This window comes from Priapulus caudatus, unplaced genomic scaffold, assembly GCF_000485595.1.
Source record: "Priapulus caudatus unplaced genomic scaffold, Priapulus_caudatus-5.0.1 Scaffold779, whole genome shotgun sequence".
Taxonomy (NCBI): Eukaryota; Metazoa; Priapulida; class Priapulimorpha; order Priapulimorphida; family Priapulidae; genus Priapulus; species Priapulus caudatus.
The window spans coordinates 116,349-129,771 of NW_014577840.1; the positions used below are offsets into that span (position 1 = coordinate 116,349).

At 46.3% G+C, this 13,423-nt stretch overlaps 1 protein-coding gene across 1 annotated transcript in view; it reads left to right on the plus strand.

Moving 5' to 3' along the window:
- The window catches only part of LOC106813473 (guanine nucleotide-binding protein G(i) subunit alpha-like), a 27,427-nt gene extending 14,334 nt beyond the window's left edge, over positions 1–13,093 (plus strand). The window contains exons 4-8 of the mRNA XM_014817609.1: positions 1,175–1,316; positions 4,349–4,401; positions 9,156–9,284; positions 10,470–10,599; positions 12,884–13,093. Of these exons, the coding sequence (XP_014673095.1) occupies positions 1,175–1,316; positions 4,349–4,401; positions 9,156–9,284; positions 10,470–10,599; positions 12,884–13,093 (664 nt within the window). The remainder of the gene's footprint in view (positions 1–1,174; positions 1,317–4,348; positions 4,402–9,155; positions 9,285–10,469; positions 10,600–12,883) is intronic.
- The last annotated feature ends 330 nt before the right edge of the window (positions 13,094–13,423 follow it).

The following is a 13,423-nucleotide window of genomic DNA, read 5'->3' on the forward strand; positions in this document are numbered from 1 at the left end:
CAGAGAGACAGAGAGACAGAGAGACAGAGAGACAGAGAGACAGAGAGACAGAGAGAGAAAAGAAGGCACAGTAGCACAGGAGGCACGTAGCTAGGGACAGCGAGACCGACGGAGATTGTAATATGTGTGTAAATTGTATATGTGAAGTATGTAAAGTCACCGTTTCCACACGTACCCTACTGCTGTTGCTGCTATAGATTGATTTTAAAGTGATCACGTGACCGTAAATAGTAAAATGAAAAAAAAATGTCTACTTTTCCACAAAATGCAAGTGATTCTGTTCACTTTTTATGGTTAAATTGCTGCATTGTACCTCCTATTTTGCTAAATTCTTTTCGATGTGAAGAAACACTCGCGTCTCATACGCAGTCCATAGCAAGCATTTAATGTCATGATCAATATATCAAATCGCCCAGAAACTGGTATGAATGTATGTTTTTTTGGACGCAGCTTTCAGTGCTTTTATCTTGAAGATGTTACACGTACGGGGGTAACGAACCGTTCCGCAGCTCTCTATGAAAAGCCGTGGTGCGTTAACGTGGGAATATTTCGCAGTGCAGTACGTCTTGTTATCTCGATTCCTCACAATATCGATGGTGCGGCGACAGGCACTGGGGTGTATTCATATTCATGTGCTTATATTGCATGGTGGCGTTTACGCTGCCGTTGAGGGAACATAGTCGGCATAGCCTGCTCAATACACAGCGCAGCATAATCGAATTACCCGTGTGGAAATCACGAACTTTGCACGATTATGCGACACTGTTTTCCCTCTGTCTGTTTTTAACTTTATCCCTCGCTGTTTTTCATTTTATCCTTCTCTGTTTGTTTATTCTTGTGTCAAATGCTAAAGTCTGTTATTTTCTTATTTGCTATACCATGCTTTACCATTCTATACCTTCATACATCATGCTATGATTCACCCTGGCACGCTATGTCATGCTATACGTCCCATGCTAATAAAGTTTATCTCAGTTAAATCAAAATTAAGTTAAAAAGAACTTACACCGAAGAAATTTTCGTACATCTCTCCGATATAATTCCTCAGACTTCCAAATATTATTCAATCATCATGCTATACGTCATTGTACCGTGCAATACCTCGCTATACTGTGCTATACCACTGTGCTATAAGTCACTACACCCTGCTGTATCATGTTACACTTTGTTACAGAATCATTCACGAGGATGGCTTTACGAAAGAAGACTGTTTGCTGTTTAAGCGTGTTGTCTACAGCAATACCGTTCAGAGTATAGTGGCGATCGTCAGAGCGATGGGTCAGCTAAAGATCAACTTTGCTGATTCGGACAGAGCGGTGAGTCAGCGTCTTCACATATCGAATTTTATACATCATGTCGCATAGCAGCATCTCTCTAGTCGTCACTCTGCGCCCATTATAGAGAAGCATGGGATCTTTCTGTGTGCACCCCTCTCCCCCGTCCCGAAACTATGAACTACTTCTGTTGGACGGCTTTCGATTTTTTCCACGTTAATCTTGGCGCTCTCGATCCATGATTTCGTTTCGATCGTGAATGGCCGCTCTTGTGTATTGACGATGGGCAGTCAAGGGGAAAAATTGTTGCTAAGAATGCTAATGTGTGAGTAAAAGGTGTGCAAGGAGTGAGGCCGAAATGAGCTAGCCTCGTTCCAAGGGGTTACAGTAAGCTAGTGCTGGTTTGTTAGCAAGGGTTTAGAAGGAGGCCGTGACTAGTGAGGGTTTACTAGAAGGCAGGACGCTAACACAGGCTTACTAGGAGATTTTTCTAGGCATTTTCTTTATGTTATTATCTTACGTTTACTATGCCTATATCAATTGGTATGTGCATATGCTTGGTTTGACATACGTGGGTACTAAGATTTCATGATCATCTATGATAAAATCTAAGATTTTTGTTAATTAATTGATAATATATTAAAGATTAAATAACTATATATATTATACAGGGGTAGAAAATAACTTTTGAACAAGGGAGTCCAACGGACTCTCTGCCCTCAAAAAGAGAGAGTCCGCAGCAAAATGAGGGAGTCCGTAGTCTAAAGTTCAAAATTAAAGATTTGCTGAAAAAATATGGTAATTCCGCGAGGCCGTGCCCTGGAACGAACTAGTTAGTATAGCAGAATTTTCAGGGAGTCAACGGACTCCTGCATATGTCAAATCAGGGAGTCCGACAGTAATTCAGGGAGCATTTCACTCCTGACTCGCGTTAATTTCGAACCCTGTATATATACATATTCGTCTGGTAAACATCTTTGCATGTGGAAAGTGTTCATTCAGGCACACGCAGCTGTTGGCATTTACAACTCATGAGGTTTAATTAAATTTCTCAACATATTTATGGCATAATAAACCTTGCTATAATTGCGTGAAATTTGAAGAACGTAACGGGTGAACGTCTGGAAATACGTAGATTACAATTTTCGATCGTTACGATTTGCTGCTATTTTAAGGTAAAATTTATGAAAGCCGTGTACATGCTTGTGTTTTATATGGACATGATTTTGATGTGGGTTATGAGTTTTTGTTGTCGATGAAACAACGGGGTATAACACTACTCGCAATTCATCTACATGCTAGTGACGTCCTCCAATGGGCAATTGGTCCATCTGTTAGTCATTTCTCTCGTCATCCGATTGCTTCATTTCCAGTTGATCTCAAGCTCAACAAGAGCAATCGGAGATAGCAAACCTTCGCCGCAGCGTAACAGTCCCCCCCCCCATCTTGCTGGTACACCCAATATAGTTTGATGAAATTTTCAGAAATTTAAAAAAAGATCGAGGATTTTTAGCTCAGCTGACGAAGTCAGATGCAGCTCGTAGAATCGCATGAATGTCCGTCCGTCCGTCCGTCTGTGTGTCAACAGTTACGGCACAAATCTTAACCGCTCGACGTACGATTTTATATTCGTGACGTCGGGGAAGATTGCGAAAAGGAGTCGGGATGTCGAATTTGGGGGTCAAGGGTCAAAGGTCAAGATGTGTCACCCAATGGAGGGGGAATATTTCCCCCTTAACTTAAAGGCATAATTCGACCATCGATTATGCAAAGTTGACGAATGCTACAGTAACTGGCACCTTGTGTAGTTAATAAGTACATTACCTTATAGCCAAACGCGTATTAGTTTGTCCAATATCACTGCTAATTACTAAGAAACATGTCTAATTGAAATCCGTAAATTTGGTAATCTGGCGACAACGCTAAATTTATTGCCAACTAAAATAACATCGAGTTCGTTCGGTGACCGTCGACATGTTGCTACAGGATGTGAGCATCGAATGTTTGTCCCGGGTAATATGGTTTGCCTAGTGTTATTATTGCCTAGTTGCCAGCATATTATATGTTGCTTTGTAATCTCCAAGAACTTCGTATATCTTTATTCCCCGAATCCACGAGAAAACCATAACGTACGGAATGCGCACTCAGACACAAGGATCGAAATCACTGCACGCCGAGCCATACGTTGCGAAATGTCCGGTGCACTATAACTGTATGAACACCGCCTTCCGGCGCGTTCCGCGTTACGCGCAAGCGGTTGAAACTGTCAACAACGATTTATTTGACCGCGGATTTCAATTGGATATTTCTTAGTAACGCAGCAGTGATAGTTGACAACTAAATACGCTTTTGCTATAAGTAATGTACTTATTAACTACACACAGGTGCAGTTTACTGTAGCATTCGTTAAAATTGCCATATCAATTGGTCGAATTATGCCTTTAAGGTATAGGAGTAAATACGGAATTGCGGCAACAAATCTTAACGGCTCGACCGCTACCAGCGCTCTTAATATTCGATGTATAGGTGATGGGAGGAAACCCATCACCAGTGCAAAATTGGAGTCACAGGTCAAGAGGCAGGGGGAAAGGTCAGATATCAGCATTTTCTGAGGACATGGTCTAACGGACCCGAGTGCAAAACGGTTTTTGTTTCAGCGTGGACCTACCGTTTTTTTCACTTTGTATTGAAAGGACCATGAAATCTACTTTCCGCTGACGTGCAAAGATCGAGTTTTAAGTTACCTTTTGATCTCCAAGAGGAGGTTAAACATGGATTGTGTGACTGTTTAACAAGGACTGAACTGCTTTTGCTATTACTCATTAGAGCCCCTCCCACCCGCCCTCGCCCTCCACTATTGCTAGGGTTAGGGTTAGGATAGGTTATTGCTGGGTTGTGGGTTTGGGTTAGTATAAGGGTTAGGGTTATAGTGAGGCTTTACACTCTAATTTTCCAGGACGATGCCAACGCGCTATTGCCATCTGGTCAGCGGCAACGGATGAAGGGTGGAGTTAACCCGCCCGGAGGCTGAGGTGAGAACATGGAAGATTGTGGCACGACGAGCATCCGCGCAGATCATCTCCAGCAGGGCCAGGGAGTACCAGCCTGAACGGACATCTGCTCCATAGTGAGTGTCAGCCGACGCAAGTAGTTTACTCTATCAGATAACGTGGAACACCACCGCTCACAATATAGTTACGGTCTTAACCTTACTCTCCCTTCTTCTGTGTTTATATGCCGATTATGCAGGCGGTTGACTGCTGCCCGCGGCGTACTAGTTAGATATATTATTTGCAATTTGGTAGGTGTTTCATGAGAACGTAGGTACGCACCTGTACCACGGGTCTGCCTTTCAGTCGCGTGTTTTGTTCACCCCTGTTTATGTTGCACATGGAAGGACAGCTCTGCTGCTGCTCGCTGCTCGGCTACTGGCTGGCTGCTGATGTTGTGTGGTTCGTTGTTGTTGTGCCCAACTGTTGTTGGTTTGTTGTTGGTTGTTCGCCACTGTTGTGTTGTTGTTGTGTGTTGTGTTGTTCGTCTGGTGTGTGTTGTTGGGTGTTGGTTCGTTGGTTGTTGTTGTTGTTGGTGTGTGTCCGTGTGCTAGTGCTGCTGCTACTGATGCGCCTACTCGCTGGCCCCCTTTTGCCCGCCCGGCGCCCCTGTTTGTTGTTGCACTGCTACTTTGTTGGTCGTTGTTGCTGCTGCTGACTGCTACTGTTGGTTGCTTCCGTTGTTGCTGCTGCTACTCGCTACTACTTGCTGGCTGTTTGCGGCTACCTGCGCTCGCGTTGTTGTTGCTGCTGCGACTATTTGTTGTCGTTGTGGGGCTACTCGTTACTGTGTTCTCGTTGTTGCTGGCTGCTATGCTAGTACTGCTGGCTGTTGCTGCTACTGCTGCTGCTGACTGCTGGCTAATTGTTGTTGCTGCTGCGGTACTCGGTTGTTGATCGTGTGTTGTTGCTTGCTAGCTGCGCTACTGATACACTCCGCCTACTCCTGCTCCCTGCGTACTGCTGACTCGCTGCGTGCTGACTCGCTGCTGGCTACTCCTGGCCACTATTCGTCACTGGCCACTATTCGCTAGGCGTGTTGCTGCTACTCGGCTACTCGCTACTGAGCGTACTGCAACTGGCTCTGCTACGGCGCTACTGCTAGCTGCTGCTGCTATTTTGCTCGCTGGCTACTGCTACTGCCTACCGCTGACTGCTAGCGCTAGCTGCTGCTACTGCTACTGTGCTACCTGGCTGCCTGCACCTCTGCTGCTACTCACTCATTCACTGTTGCTGTCTAGTCGGGGCTAGCTGCACTGCTACGCCACTATTGGCACTACTCACTGGCTACTGCTGGCTACTGCCACTATTGCTACTGTTGCGCTGCTGCTGCTGCTGCTGGCTCTGCTGGACTGCACTCCGCTGCTGCTCGCTGCTACTGGGCCACTATTGCTACTGCTGCTGCTGGCTGCTGCTACGCACTGCTCACACTAACTGCTCCTGTGTCTTGCTGACCCGTTCGCGTGCGTTGGCTTATTCATCTCTGCACTTGCGCGCTGCACGCTGTGGGCCGGGATCCGGGATGCTGTGTCTCGGCCAGTTTCCGCACAGCAGATGGCATTCATGCGGAACATGGCATCGCTGTGTCTGGTTACTAAGCTAGTCTGTGCATCCATGAAGCTTGCTCTTCATTCTCATTGATTTGTGTGCTATCGCGCGGTTTATGCGAGCCCTTCGTTGTAGCTCGCAGCGCCCGTACTCCTTAGCATGTCAGGCGTTTCTGTATATTCTATCGATTTTACTGGGTGTCGTGGTTTCCCCCTCTGTGCGCAAATCTCCAGAACAGAATTGTCCGAGTACGGATGAAGAAGAGAGAGAGGCTCTCTCTAGCGAAAAGTTTAGCAAGCTAACGAGAGGTATGACGAGAGAGAAAGATGCCGAAAGCACCGAGACAGCCGCAGAAAGAGCGAAGAGCGTCTCTTCTGCCAGAGTAGACTCGAGTCGAATGCAATGCGTCCGAGAGAGATGAGAGGGGGCTCGTGTGTGGGTCATTCGTTTCGGCGAACATGAAATAAGTCAAAGGATCCACCTAGTTCAGAGACCAGTAGAACGACATCCTCGTACATCATGGATGAGACAAAATACTCAGTAATCGTCTCTCTTGTGCTCAATTGTCTGCTAGAGACGGCACGGTCCTTAATCCCCAACAAGGTCTCGTCATAGAACCCTCGCGGCGCATTTACATTCCCTCATCCCAGTTTGCTCCAAAGCAATCTTCAATGAGACAGACCAGAGCATCAGTCTTTCCTACATTTCTCCTCCGGTCATTCTGCTCGGCTCATCCAAACAGCACGTGCAGCTCCAGAAGAAGCGAGCGTCTAGCTCGTTGTGCTCCGATTGTTTCGCATTGAAGGGCTCATACTCGCCTGTCCGTGCAAAATCTCGGAGATCATGGCCAGGCATTCGCCATCCCGGCGGTGTGCTTTCCTCTTCAACTTCCCTCCGGCAACCAAGCGGCCAGTCTTCTGCGTCCACTCCTCTCGCCTCCCTTAGCCTCCACTTGCATGAATCGAATACCTCAGCCACTGAACCGCGAGCATATGGTTCAGGGCCCCCACAGGCTACCCGTATCCCATCCTTACTCCTCACGGTCACCGGTCTAGCTGTGAGACTATCAGTTTCCTGCCAGTTCATTAGCTACTGACAGTTCGTCTTATCACTAGCTACGTTGAAGCATAATTAGTATTGATTATGCAGATCATCCGTATCAGTTCAGATGTCTAAGCAGATAGCGTAGCACGTTTATTTTCGCAGCAGCAGCTAGCGACGCAGTCAGCACCAGTCAGCAAGTGAGTGGCAGTAGGGCAGCGATGTTCGAGCTATAGTTCCAGTAGCAATAGGTGGCAGTCCCATGCTCTTAGTTCATCCGCACTAATGCCACTCATATGGCATGCCATACCGTAGTGTCGCATATTCAGTGGCATGGCTTATCTCGCTCACGCAGTCCGCTCAGTAGCAGTTAGCATGCATCCCTCCCATAGTTCGCCGTAGCATTAGGCACTACTGCCAGCTTCACGCTAAGTCAGTCGCAGGTCTTTACTCACGTCAGGTCCGAGGCGGATCTGACTCTCCTCCACCTCTCTTCTTTCCGGCAGTCCTCCGCAACCCCCGTCCAATACTTAATCCCATATAATTATCCGTCTGTCCCTCCGGTCCCACTAGTAGCAATAGGGAGGCTCGTATAGCTTCATCTACTGCTCTTCCAGCATCTGCACGTTCACTTCATCTCACATCACATCATACCACGTAATCTCCTCAGCCGTCACATATCTCAAAAAAAAGCCCGTAGCAGCAGTACGCAGCAACCAATCAGATCGGGGCCACAACCAGGTAGCCACGCATTCTCGGTGCCTCATCTCAAGCATCTCAACTACCTCAGACGACCAGAGGCTCTCACAGCAGTAGACGCATCAACTCTCTCCCAGTCCCTCTCAGCTCATCTCTCAAGCGCTAGTCCAGTAGCACCACCACAGAACACGACAGACTGACACCGTTTACCCACAAGACAACAAGCTAGCAGCAACAACAAGCGCACAGTCACTCTCTGACTATCTGCTCTCTCGGCCCCTCTCCTCGACTCTCTCTCGACCCCCCCTCAGTTTTCTCACTCGCTAGCCTTCTCTCGTCTCACGTCTCTGCGTACAAACGATCGCTAACTATGTGTGACTCAATTGCAATAGTAAGCGAGTGAATGTGATGGGAATCGTCTTTATTAGAAGCCATTTCGACTACTAGCTCAGCATTCCGCATTTCATTATCACACGATGCGATAAGCCCGTCCTCCCCCCCCGCGATACAACTCCGGTCTTACGAGTAGTTTGTAATCATGCGCGGGCACTAATTAGTTCTCTGCGATGGCGGAGGCTGGGTACGAAGAAGCTGCGGGGGATGCGGGTAATGAAGGCAGTCCCTGAGTGCGTGCTTGACGATGAACGGCCGTGTGAGAATTCTCCGCGGGCTGCACGCTGTGGCTCACGGACTCGCGTTGTTGCAATGTTTCCTGTCCGTACAGGCTGTTGTTACGGCATGGATGAGTCCGGCAAATCTCCACTGTTAATGTTATGCTTAGCAGTAACAGGCAGCGGTCCCTTACGCATTATCACAAGCAGGATGATGCGAGCGTTCCAAGTTTGTGCACGCATCGAGTGGCTCATGTTTGTGCATGGCGCGTCACTACTGGCGTTATTGCATGGGCATATACGGGGAGTAGATAATAGATAGATCTTCCTATTATCTAACAGTACTGCTGATTAATTCAAGAGGTACGATATAATAGAGATCCTCTATATATGTACATCTATAATAGTACATCTCTATGTTGTACTCTTGATTATATGCGCTGTGTTCTGATTCACGTCTAGTGCGGACCAATATTAGAGACAGGCCTGCCTGGATAGTATTAGTAAGGGTCAGTGTAGAAAGATGATAGGGTTTAAGGTGGGTGAATGCAAAATAATGGAGTGAGGGAGGAATAGAGGAGGGATGTAAGGGGGAGAGGGAGAGCAAGAGAGAGGGAGAGAGAGAGAGAGAGAGAGAACAGAGAGGGCAAGAGAGAGCGAAAGAGAAGAGATGCGAGACGAGACCAAGAAGAGAGAGAGGGCGAGAGAGAGAGAGAGAGAGAGAGAAAGAGAGAGAGAGAGGGCAAAAGAAAGAGAGAGAGAGAGAGAGAGAGAGAGGGCGAGAGAGCGAGAGAGAGAAGAGAGAGAGAGAGAGAGAGGAGAGAGAGAGAGGAGAGAGAGAGAGCACGAGAGAGAGAGAGAGAGATAGAAAGAAGGTGAGATACAGTAAACGGGCAGTACTCATATATGATTCGTGTCTGTTTATGTTTCAGCTACTTGAACTCGTTGGACATCATTGCATCACCAGAATACGTTCCATCTGTTGAGGATGTCTTACGAACCCGCGTGAAAACTACTGGAATCGTTGAAACTCACTTCCAGTTCAAAGGCCTCTATTTCAAGTAAAGTTTGATCTAACGTATTCGTTGGAAACTGCTCTATTGTAGTTTTAAGCTGCTAAATACTGTATACGCCATATTTTTCGAGTACAGATATTTTCGCGAATTCAGACTCGACGGACAATTTCGCGAGTGGTTAATTTCGCGGTCGGTGAATTATGAATTATTTGGTATGAATTATTCGCATGTTATTATTTTCGCGGTCGAGGACGCGTTCGCGAAATTCGCGAAAATTAAACCACCGCGAAATATACAGCGTATACAGTAATCTAAAGAACGCTAGAGTTAACAGCGGCAATCCTGTGTGGAAGGTTTATCTGTGAATATATCATGATTAATTTGCCCTTAATTAAATCTGGCCGGCAGGTACTTTTGAGACTCGTGTAAATGTGCTTTTGTCGGCGGATGAGATAACTGAATTCACTCATCCAATGAATTTAGAAAATACAAGAACAAAAATTGTTAATTGGAAAATACAAAATAACTATTCACGAGTATATTCTGTGAATGTTTGACGTAGGTGTGGGGGGGGCACACAATGAAAAAGCCTCGTTAAGATGCTCTATCATACAATATTAAGAGGATGTTTTTATATGTAATGGTGGGATAAATTAACCCAATCCCCACTTTTTTACATAACACCCCTAAAATTAACGTAACACCACAACACAAATAAGTTATTTAGATTTCCTAGGTTTATTTAAGGCAATTCCCTATGTTATTTAAAACAACTCCTCTATTAATAAGGCTCCAAATTCGAAGAGCACTAAATATGAATGAAATTTTTGGTGGGCCTCAAAGCTCAACCTCAGTATTCAGTTTCATGCAATAACTACCCTATCCATTCAAAAACCTGAGAAACCTCCCTGATGCATGCTCTGTGTACATACGGTGTGCAGCAGGGGTAGAAATAAACTTTTGAACAAGGGAGTCCTCCGTTCCCTACCCTCAAAAGGAGGGAGTCCGCAGCAAAATGAGGGAGTCCGTAGTTCGAAGTTCAAAATGAAAGATTTGCTGAAAAAATACGGTAATTCTGCGAGGCCGTGCTCTGGAACGAACTAGTTAGTATAGCAGAATTTTCAGGGAGTCACACGGTTTCCTGCATATGTCAAATCAGGGAGTCCGACAGTAAATCTGGGAGTATTTGACTCCGGACTCGCATTAATTTTGCACCCTGTGTGTGTCCAGGATGTTCGATGTCGGCGGCCAACGATCGGAAAGGAAGAAGTGGATCCACTGCTTCGAGGGGGTGACAGCAATCATCTTCTGTGTGGCAATGAGTGGATACGACCTGGTGCTAGCAGAGGACGAGGAGATGGTACGTGGTGCTTTTTCTTCTTCTCGGGTCACTACACTGCACTCGGCCTAGCCACTGCAGCACACAGGACCTGGCACGGTGGTTAGGTTGTAGGTTATAGGTGTTGTAGGTTGCAGTTGTTGTTTGTTGTTTGTTGTTTGTTGTTTGTTGTTTGTGGTTGTTGTTGTGTTGTAGGTTGCACGGTGGTAGGTTGAAAGCCTCAAGGTCTCCAGGGCTACAGGGCTGTGGTAATAGCTAGGGGGCATTCCAGGTGCTAAACAACGAGATGTTGTGGTGGGGAGGCAAGGGATAGCGATATGTGTGTATGTGTATACATAGAGTGAAAGGTAGAGAGAGATGAGATAGAAGTGGAAGGAGAACAAAGGGGGGAAGCAGTGATATTGGACAAACTAATACGCGTTTGGCTATAAGGTAATGTACTTATTAACTACACAAGGTGCCAGTTACTGTAGCATTCGTCAACTTTGCATAATCGATGGTCGAATTATGCCTTTAAGGTATAGGAGTAAATACGGAATTGCGGCACAAATCTTAACGGCTCGACCTACGCTCTTAATATTCGATGTATAGTGTGATGGGGAGGAAACCCATCACCAGTGCAAAATTGGAGGTCACAGGTCAAAGGGCAGGGGGGAAAGGTCAGATATCAGACATTTTCTGAGGACATGGTCTAACGGACCGAGTGCAAAACGTTTTTGTTTCAGCGTGGACCTACCGTTTTTATCACTTTATTGAAAGGACCATGAAATCTACTTTCCGCTGACGTGCAAAGATCGAGTTTTAAGTTACCTTTTGACTCTCAAGAGGAGGGTTAAACATGGATTTGTTGACTGTTAACAAAGGACTGAACTGCTTTTGCTATTACTATTAGAGCCCCCTCCACCCGCCCCTCCCCCTCACTATTGCTAGGGTTAGGGTTAGGGATAGGGTTATTGCTAGGGTTGGGGTTTGGGTTAGTATAAGGGTTAGGGTTATAGTGAGCTTTACCACTCTAATTTTCCAGGACGATGCCAAGCAGCTATTTGCACTGGTCAGTGCAACGGATGAAGGTGAGTTAACGCCGGAGCTGAGTGAAACCATGAAGAGGTTGTGGCACGACGACGGCATGCAATCATGCTTCAGCAGGGCCAGGGAGTACCAGCTGAACGACTCTGCTCCATAGTGAGTGTCACCGACGCATAGTTTATCTCTACAAAACGTGGAACAACCGCTCACAATATATTTACGTCTTAACCTTACTCTCCCTTCTGTGTTTCATTGCCATATATGCAGCGTTGACTGCTCGCGGCGTACTAGGTTAGATATATATTGCAATTTGGTGTAGGTTTCATGATAACGTAGGTACGCTACTGTACCACGGGTCTGCGCTTTCAATCGCGTGTTTTGTTCAGCTGTTTAATGTGCAATGAAAGGCACAGCTGCTGCTGCTGCTGCTGCTGCTACTGCTGCTGCTGCTGTTGTTGTTGTTGTTGTTGCTACTGTTGTTGTTGTTGCCACTGTTGTTGTTGTTGTTGTTGTTGTTGTTGTTGTTGTTGTTGTTGTTGGTGGTGTTGTTGTTGGTGTTGTTGTTGTTGTTGTTGTTGTTGTTGTTGTCGTTGCTGGTGCTGCTGCTACTGGTGCTGCTACTGCTGCTGCTGTTGTTGTTGCTACTGCTACTGTTGTTGTCGTTGTTGCTGCTGCTACTGCTACTGTTGTTGTCGTTGTTGCTGCTGCTACTGCTACTACTGCTGCTGTTGCTGCTACTGCTGCTGTTGTTGTTGCTGCTGCTACTATTGTTGTCGTTGTGGCTACTGTTACTGTTGTTCTCGTTGTTGCTGCTGCTACTGCTACTACTGCTGCTGTTGCTGCTACTGCTGCTGCTACTGCTGCTATTGTTGTTGCTGCTGCTACTGTTGTTGTCGTTGTTGTTGCTGCTACTGCTGCTACTGCTACTACTGCTACTACTGCTACTATTACGAACAGGTTCGGTTCTGAGCGGTCGTTCGTAAGTCGAACATATGTACCTACGTATACAGTATTGTACAGTAGTGTAGTATATGTACGTGTGAACATCGAGTAACCTAGAAGTGTACATAGTGTAAACATATACGTGAACACAGGAGTTGGCGAAAGTCAAAATCAGGGGGGGGTGATTGTGTCTTTTTTTTCACAAATTTTGACATTATACACTAATGGACTTCAGGGCAAATTGTTTGTATCATCGAACGTTCGTAACTCGAATTTTTGTAAGTCGGAGAGTCTCTGTATCCCGCTCACAATGAATGGTTGCTGTGCTTGGTTTCAGAATCGGATGATAGAAAGCATGAAGCTGTTTGATTCCATCTGCAATAACAAGTGGTTCACGGAGACCTCCATCATCCTGTTTCTCAACAAGAAAGATCTGTTTGAGGAGAAGATTAAGAACAGCCCTCTGACGATATGTTTCCCAGAGTACACAGGTAACACTGAATCTGATTTTCCCTCTGACGATATGTTTCCCAGAGTACACTGGTAACACTGAATCTGATTTTTCATGTAGTCTAGTTGTTCTTAGTATAGTATAGTGTAGTGTGGTGCGGTGCGATGTAGCATATAGCATGGACTAGCATAGTATAACATACATTTTGCTTTACATTCTGGGGTCTGGTAACCCCCCCCCCCCATCTTCTTAGCTGGCTGCCCCCCTGCTGGCTGCCTTGCCCGCTGCCTGTCTGTGTACCCTGTTAGCTGCCCTGTTGGCTGCCCTGTTGGCTGCCCTGTTGGCTGCTCTGTTGGCTGCCCTGTTGGCTGCCCTGTTGGCTGCCCTGTTGGCAGCTCTGTTGGCTGCCCTGTTGGCTGCCCTGTT